The sequence below is a fragment of the Gobio gobio genome, assembly GCF_949357685.1.
Source record: "Gobio gobio genome assembly, chromosome: 11".
NCBI classification, from domain to species: Eukaryota; Metazoa; Chordata; class Actinopteri; order Cypriniformes; family Gobionidae; genus Gobio; species Gobio gobio.
In genome coordinates this window covers 8,392,118-8,400,656 of record NC_137104.1, presented here as the reverse complement: position 1 = coordinate 8,400,656, position 8,539 = coordinate 8,392,118, and the positions used below count along the sequence as shown (strand labels likewise).

At 39.5% G+C, this 8,539-nt stretch overlaps 2 protein-coding genes across 2 annotated transcripts; one reads left to right on the top strand and one right to left on the bottom strand.

Moving 5' to 3' along the window:
- Positions 1-123: 123 nt before the first annotated feature.
- LOC307134455 (uncharacterized protein) lies at positions 124-7,105 on the top strand. Its single transcript, XM_079830219.1, has 3 exons — positions 124-393; positions 2,623-3,152; positions 6,739-7,105. The coding sequence occupies exons 2-3, from the start codon at positions 2,644-2,646 to the stop codon at positions 6,878-6,880; spliced, it is 651 nt and encodes a 216-aa protein (XP_079686345.1). The 5' UTR covers positions 124-393; positions 2,623-2,643; the 3' UTR covers positions 6,881-7,105.
- chrac1 (chromatin accessibility complex subunit 1) lies at positions 7,094-8,489 on the bottom strand. Its single transcript, XM_079830220.1, has 3 exons — positions 8,280-8,489; positions 7,960-8,086; positions 7,094-7,881 (listed from the first exon to the last, which is right to left on the bottom strand). Exons 1-3 carry the CDS (start codon positions 8,430-8,432, stop codon positions 7,802-7,804), a joined length of 360 nt encoding a protein of 119 aa, XP_079686346.1. The 5' UTR covers positions 8,433-8,489; the 3' UTR covers positions 7,094-7,801.
- Positions 8,490-8,539: the final 50 nt, after the last annotated feature.

Below are 8,539 nucleotides of genomic sequence, written 5' to 3'. Positions count from 1 at the left end.
CTCCTTAAAAAGTTTACAATGGCCGTGTTTCAAAACCTAGTGCACACCTACAAAGTGTTACAGAATGAGTGTTCTTCCGCGCGCAAGTGATGCTGTCTAGATAGGCAGGTCACTAGATATCGAGACGCGGCCACTGACTCTTGCAGCTGGTCAAAACTTTTCAAGAACATCTTTCAGACGATTAATGTCTTTCCATTCCACTCTGTCGCTTTGTATATAAACGCTTATTTTGTTCCATATCGTTGTTAGTAAGAATAAAAGGTCTCCCTCAGCCAAATGAGTGGTGAACGGCTCTGAGTTGAGCTGTGAAGAGCGAGTCAGATTTTCCAATAGCTCATTTATGAGAGGCACGCGAGCCCTTTTTCTTCCTGCTGATCTACAAGTCTCTGAGAGGTACGTTTGTTTTACATTTTAAATGCTTTTAGCATTTCACTGAGTCAAATGCTTTTGCTTTATTTAATAGTTGCGAGTCAAAAAGTTTAGGGAGATGGCACACATAAACCGTTTTAGAGGACTTTCCCTCTAAACACTAACGTTTAATGCGCGACGGCATTTCTACGTTTCATAAACGCGTTAATTCGACGGAATATTTAGGCAACAGTTGTTATTCAAAACCAGCTTTATTTGTTTATTTCGTCCGTGTGCGGTGTTTTTGCTTTTAACGTCACTCAGGAGAGAACAGTTAAACTAACAAAATGATGAATGTAATGTAAGAGACACATTGTTTGGATGTTAAATACTTTCTACTATCTCAGTTTAACAGCAGTGGCAAATTTAAGTCTAGACTGATTCCCTCGAAAAGTGTAAATTCTGCGGCACTATTAAAACTGCTCTGTTTGTTTGAGCAAGACGACCAGCTCAACATAAGTGTCACTGACAAATTAAAAAAAGAGAAAACATATTTTCAAAACTGCTGTAATGCATTTTTTTTGAGTCATGAACAATGTGTTTAAACTAGTTGTTAAATAACATTCAAAGGGTTCATTAAAAAAAACTTTGCCGGGCAGTACAACCAAATTGTTGTTCACCGATCAGCCATAATATTATGACCTAATACTGTGTTAGGCTGCCAAAACTGCCTTGACCCGTTGAGGCATGGACTCCACTAGACCCCTGAAGGTGTGCTGTGGTATCTGGCACCAAGATGTTAGCAGCAGATCCTTTAAGTCCTGTAAGATGCGAGGTGGGGCTTCCATGGATCGGACTTGTTTGTTCAGCACATCCCACAGATGCTCGATTGGATTGAGAACTGGGGAATTTGTCAAAACCATCAAACTCGTGCTCCTCAAACCATTCCTGGACCATTTTTGCTTTGTGGCAGAGCACATTATCTGCTGAAAGAGCCACAGCCACCAGGGAATACCTTTTCCATGTAAGGGTGGACATGGTCTGCAACAATGCTTAGGTAGGTGGTACGTGTCAAAGAAACATCCACATGGATGGCAGGACCCAAGGTTTGCCAGCAGAACATTGCCCAAAGCATCACTGCCTCCGCCGCTTGCCTTCTTCCCATAGTGCATCCTGGTGCCATGTGTTCTTCAGGTAAGCCACGCACCTGGCCATCCACGTGATGTAAAAGAAAACGTGATTGATCAGACCAGGCCACCTTCTTCCATTGCTCGTGGTCCAGTTCTGAAGCTCACGTTCCCACTGTTGGCGCTTTCGGCGGTGGACAGGGGTCAGCATGGTCACCCTGACTGGTCTGCGGCTATGCCGCCCCATACACAACAAACTGAGATGCTCTGTGTATTCTGACACCTTTCTATCAGAACCAGCATTAACTTCTTGAGCAGTTTGAGCTCCAGTAGCTCGTCTGTTTGATCGGACCACACGGGCCAGCCTTCGCTCCCCACGTGCATCAATGATCCTTAGCCGCCCATGACCCTGTCGCCGGTTCATCACTGTTCCTTCCTTGGAGCACTTTTGATAGAGACTGACCACTGCAGACCGGGAACACCCCACAAGAGCTGCAGTTTTGGAGATGCTCTGAACCAGTCATCTAGCCATCACAATCTGGCCCTTGTCAAACTCACTCAAATCCTTATGCTTGCCCATTTTTCCTGCTTCTAACACATCAACTTTGAGGACAAAACGTTCACTTGCTGCCTAATATATTCCACTAACAGGTGCCGTGATGAAGAGATGATCAGAGAGATTCTTAAAGACACTTTAATAATGTACCAAATAAAAAGAAATACATAAAAAATACAACAGCAAGTTTTGAAGTCCTTCCTGTCCGATCTGATATGTAAATCTGGTATTTCGGTTGTAATAAAATGTCTGTTTAATGTACATATTTATTTTTAGTGTTTTTTTCTTCTTTAAGATGATATAACTTCATTTTAATAATTCTAAGACTTTTGGGGGGCAGTTTGCCCATAGTTTGTTTCACACACTAACAAATGTAATACTTTTTGATATAAAACTGCTGTTTTTTTTTTTCTTTCATAATGTCCAGCCTTCACACATGCACCACACCAGGAAAAAAATTATCAAAATGAAGATGTTATTTCTTTGATGTAGTGACCGCAAAATAGCATTCTTATTGATTAAGTTAAAGACAAAGTCCTTTCATGTTATATATATAGTTAACAAAAATCTCATTCTTTTACTGCTGTCTAGTGTCTGTTCAATAGCTCCAGTATGCTGTTGCTCCAGGATAAAATGAGATGGACGTGTTTGTCCCGCTGCCTTTTCCTGCTTTTTGTCTGGTACTCAGCGGGAAGTGTAGTGACTGAGCCGGAGGACTCGGACCGGGACTGGGACTGGGGTTCCGGATTACACGAGCTCATAAACAGCTTTCCAGCAGATAGTCCTTTTCTCAGAGAGACTCCTGGCAGGCCGGCCAACTGCACTCAGCGCTTCTGGCTGCCTCCGTCCTCCCCTGTGTGCTGGGACGATATAGCGGGCCCAGAGGAGTTTGAGAGCTCACGCCTCCTCGTGCTGCAGAACAGGGCGGCCCTGCAGGCTGTATCCACATCCAGTGGTCTGGAGGAAGGGGGGGCGTCCTATGATCAACAGGCCAGGGAGGATGTGCAGGGCGTCCGGGACGACCATCTCGTCGTGACTCAGACTGCCGATACAATGCAGAAAGTGTTCATGGAATTGGATGAGAAGAGGAAGGAGGATAAAGAGCATTTCACCTTCTCAAGGTAAGTGAGTCATTTTGAATGTTTTCATGTTAATTCGTGAGGTAGAAAATATTAAGCAGAATTTTACTGTAAAGTCGTCTTTTCACTATCTCCATCAACGATTGACTGGAAGTCATTCATTTTCAGTGGAGCTGCGTGGGGTTCCAACTAGTCTCGCATATACAGCAGAAGGTCTGGACTCCATTGCAGCTTTTATTGTCCAAGTGTAACCCCTCTTGTTCGAACCACCCGCTCCAAGCGGGACTCGAACCCGGGTCGGTCGGCATGAGTCAGACGCTCTAACAAGGAGGCTAAAGGCTGCAACCCTCAGCTTCAGTCGCTAGAGCATTTCTTGAGATCAGAGGAGTGAGGTTTACTCGCACAGCGACTACTAGCTGGCCTCCGTTACACTCACCCCTCTAAACCTCACTCCAATCCGGGTCACAGCACCAATGTAACCCCTCTTGTTCAAACTGCCCAAGCATGACTTCTTGCTGGCCTCCGTTACACAAGGACCGCCCAGACCAATCACAGTTAGTTTTGTTCTGCGTCATGTTTAGGGGTGTGAAAACACAACGTCGCTGTCCCCACAATAACAGACCGGTTTGTAAAACTCTTAGATGTATTTAATTGCTGCCTTCACGTAGGGCTGGGCAAAAAATCGATTTAATCGATTTATCGATTTTGTAGTTTAAAACGATTTTTTTTTTGCAAACTCGAGTTTTTTACCCCAATAGTTTTTTCGGACTTTTCCGCGTTTCGTCCTTGTGCGTTACAATAGCGATATGAGCCAGCCGCCCAGCCCCCGCCACGCGTAACAGTCAAAACAACAAAACAACAGTCGAAACAACATGGCATCGTGTACCAGAGAACTAGTTCCAAAGAAAGGCACAGGTAATTCCGTAATTTGGAACTGGTTTGGTTTTGATGCAGCAGACAAAACACAGACGAAGCCTTGCTGCAAAATATGTTTCAAGGCTGTTGCTACTGGAAGCAGCAGTACAACAAATCTTTTCCAGCACCTGAGGAATAAACATCGCGAAGAATGGGAGAAGTGCAGCCGGCTCCGTAGCGAAAACGGCTCCTCTAGCACACCTGCTAAAAAGCAAACTACACTTCCTGAGAGCTTTACAAACTGTGTGCCTTATGATAAGAACGGAGCGCGATGGAAAGCGATTACAGAGGCGATCACGTTTTATATTGCCACAGACATGCTGCCAATTTATTCTGTCGAAAAGCGAGGCTTTAATCAGATGCTGAAAGTATTAGATGCGAGATACGTTGTCCCCAGTCGCAAGTATTTCGCCACTGTAGCGCTGCCTCACCTGTACAATACAACTCGGGAAAAGATCCGCTATATCAGGCTATATATCTGCCACAGGCATGTTTCATTTTTTATATTCGCACTGAGAAGAGTTTTTTTTTATTATTGTAATGTTATATGTTACAAAATTTGTAATTATCTGATTTCTTGAACAGACTACTGTGAAGTTGTTGCACTTTTGCTTAAACCTGGGTTAAAGCTTGAAATTGTTGATTGACAGACAATCATAGCAATAAAGTTGCACTTTTGACACTATATCTGATGTCTGCAGTCATTTTTTAAGTGCACTGGAAAAAAAATCGAAAATCGAATCGAAACTCGAATTTTTCTTTAAAAAATCGAAGATTTTTTTTTTAGGCAAAATCGCCCAGCCCTACCTTCACGTGCTATCGGAAAGTGGATGATTCCGACTTCTGAAGTCGTGATTACGAGCGCATTGCATTCAAGATTCAAAATGTGAGGGCGTTCATGTGCAATGTTTACCTAGGAAACTCGTATTTACGATAATTACGAGAGCACGTGAAGGCAGCATTAAAGTGTCTATGCCGCAAACTTTATATACTTCACATACTCCAGCGTTTAGTTAGTTATAAATGTGAAGGCTTGCTTCTTCCATGAGGGGGTTTGACATCAAGGCATCTTTGTTTCCAGGTGGACCATTAAAGATCTCCCGGACATCATGTAGACATGCTCTTCGGTCACTTGACCAAAAAAAATGTATGTTTTTTTTTTCCTCAGTGGAATGGTTTGACACTTGGTGACCTTTGTGGCACTTGTAATGTGAACACACACACAAACATTTTATTCGAAAGGTTCAACGGTCACACTTGTACTCCTCGCAGTCAAAAATGGCTGTCATAGAAATTAATTGGGGAAAAAAAATACTACAGAGAATTTTTTAGGGATATAATCTACAAATCAGCTATAATGCAGGAAAAAACAGCAATGAAGGGGTTAATTGAAAAATTATTTTTAAGAATTAGAAAATGTTTGCATCGATTAATTATATTGTAAAAATTATGGAAACAAATGGATCATAATTATTGCATAGATAAATATTAATTAGTACCATGAAATCCCAAGAAAACAAAATATGAAATAAAAATATTATTAAACAAAAATATAGATTTAACTGAAAAAAAGTCAAATTTAGTTCCACTTTTGGCCATGAGTTTGACCCCTAAATGTGGAGAGGAAAAACATATTAGTTTAATAAACATATATATGCATTCATATTTTTCATTAAACTTGTATATAAGTATATATAAGTTTAATGCAAAATATGAATGCATATATATATAAAGTTTAATGCAAAATATGCATGCACATATATATATAAGTTTAATGCAAAATATGCATGCATATATATATAAAGTTTATTGCAAAATATGCATGCATATAAATATAAGTTTAATGAAAAATATGAATGCATATATATATATATATATATATATATATATATATATATATATATATATATAGCAAAATATGCATGCATTTAAATATAAGTTTAATGAAAAATATGAATGCATATATATATTTATTGCAAAATATGCATGCGCATATATATATATATATATATATATATATATATATATATATACATACATACATACATATATATATACATACATATATATTTATATATATATACATACATACATATATATTTATATATATATATATATATATACATGTGTAATGCAAAATATGCATGTAATGCAATGAATGCAAATATATGTGTGTGTTTATTGCAAAATATGCTTGCATATATATATATATATATATATATATATACACACACACACACACATACACACACACAAGCATTAAGTAGTTTGAGAGTGCAGGGAGATTAACTACGTCATTCGCAGTGCTTCATGGGAGTGGGCGGGCACTAATGAGTACATTAGGTGTGATTTACTTGGATTTGTGGAGATTACTTTGCAGAATCATGGGTAATGTAGTTTTGCACCTAGAATTCCACTGTTAAACATAATTATAAAAAAAAAAAACGTTATATAATGCAGGCTGATGGCTTCAACAAAAGCATAGTATCCAATCACTTAACCTCGCGGCCCACTATGGTCATTATCATTAAAATGAATTGCTCTATGGTGGTGATAACGTTTTAAAAAAGTCCTTACTTCCAGAACTCGATGTCAGAGATAGTGGAAAGACGGCACATGATGAACGAAATGTCAACGGTTTTCTCCTGAATCAAAATCCAGAAAGTAAATCTAAAATGTTGTAAGCACATTAAGTTTTTTCTCTCTCTCTTAGCCTGAAGGACCAAATTGAAATCACGAAGGATTCCATTGCCAACAGGGAGCAAGTAGCAGCGCTTCTGGAGAAACACCTAGCCATTCTGGAGATGTCTCTGAACACTATGCAAGTTCGACTGGCCAAACTACTACCCCAGTAATGTCATTTGAGCAACACAAGCCCATGTCAAACGGACATGTGAAAAATACAATAATGCATGCTTTATTACAACATTTAATCAAACAAGCCGAAGACATGTATGAACGTATACTGCATGCTGACCGCACCCTGTACTTCTCTTCTGGTATGTGTTTTCTTCTTCCACTCTATTAAGTAAGTGAGTTAAATATAAGGTACTAGCAATAAAATCTATTTTTATACCCCCAGACTACAGACTGTTCCATGATAAATCAACAGGTACAATTTTGTCTTGAATAATCTGCGAGCTAGAAAATGTCTTGCACCACAGTTCATTTGATTTTGCTTGACTGAAAACATGTAGAGCACATAATCAGCAAATGTATTTATTGAAATACAACATTGAACTGTTCAAGCATTTAAAAACTATACAGTGCACTATATAAATCTTCAGCTGCAGTCCAGACTCAAATTGATTTTTTCCTTAACAATGAAGTGGTTAAAAGCATCAGTGGCCATCAAATATACCTCTAAAATACATTAAACCCTGAGAAGTATAATTTAACTTTGAAGACACATACGCAAGGTCTAATTTCACATTGAATGGAATGGACTGGATGGATGTTTGGATCGTTGCCGCTGAATGAAAAAACCTACACAAAAAAACACATACAAATCATGGTGTCAAGTAATAATACAACACCGATGCACAACAGTGGCGAGTCTGCAGTGGCTATTGGACATTTTAAACAGCATAGAGTAAGAGGTGCTAAAACACACAGACTACAGAAAGTAAAACATGTAAGTTACCTCTCTAAAACAACAACTCTTTGGGTGAAATGTCCTTATTTGCGAGACAACATCCTATGATTTTATCCACTGTTCTAGCGAGGAAGTGGTCAGAACCAGTTCATAGTGATTTCCTCAGACTTCCTATCCATCACTACAGGTTGTCATCATCCTTTTCCATTTCTTCCAGTGACTTCAGATATTCTCTGGCCAAGATTTTCTTAGGAAGGATATCTAAAAATACAAGGGACAAAACTGTTTACGCATTAGTTTGAATGGTGTTTGCCATCATTACAAATAACCAGGACTCACCAGCTAAAAACTGAAATGTTTCTGTTTCCTCCGCTGCACTGGCCAGATCACTGTATGACAGAGTGTTAGTCTCTCTTCCGGAACCGTTTTTGAATGAGGACTGAGCCAAGTACTGGACAAAAAGCTCCTATGAGGAAATTATGAAGATGTCACACATTGATATAAACATCACTCAATGATAGGAGTCGTCCAATGCGAGAGATATGCATTTAAACTAAAAGCTGGTGCTGCAAATATTCATAGTGACCAAAAACAAAACAGCTTTTCAACTGGATAAGGCAGTTAGCAACTGACCACTGATTAATAGCACATCAAATTACCGTTGCTTTTGTTGTCAAGAACAGAGCGTCCTGGTTAATACAGGACACATCGGGAGAACTTTTCATGATTAATCGCACCCTCGACATAGGCAGAGATACATTTTTACTGTTTGTAGCTTGATCAACTTTCTCCTCCATGTTTCTTTCAGACATGTTTCTGTTAGCAGCCGCTGTGGTTTAAGCGTAACGGAAGTCAACCGTCAGGCTTTCAAAGAGACGTCACTGGATGACGTTTACATGGGAACTGTAGTTTTATGACG

Bases quoted from the DNA above. Each gene is read 5' to 3' on its own strand.
- LOC307134455 (XM_079830219.1), top strand. From the start codon at position 2,644: ATGCTGTTGCTCCAGGATAAAATGAGATGGACGTGTTTGTCCCGCTGC. The intron at 3,153-6,738 runs GTAAGTGAGTCA...TCTCTCTCTTAG, and splicing joins GAGCATTTCACCTTCTCAAG to CCTGAAGGACCAAATTGAAA.
- chrac1 (XM_079830220.1), bottom strand. From the start codon at position 8,432: ATGTCTGAAAGAAACATGGAGGAGAAAGTTGATCAAGCTACAAACAGT. The intron at 8,087-8,279 runs GTAATTTGATGT...ATTTCCTCATAG, and splicing joins TCTTGACAACAAAAGCAACG to GAGCTTTTTGTCCAGTACTT. The intron at 7,882-7,959 runs GTGAGTCCTGGT...TTGTATTTTTAG, and splicing joins AACATTTCAGTTTTTAGCTG to ATATCCTTCCTAAGAAAATC.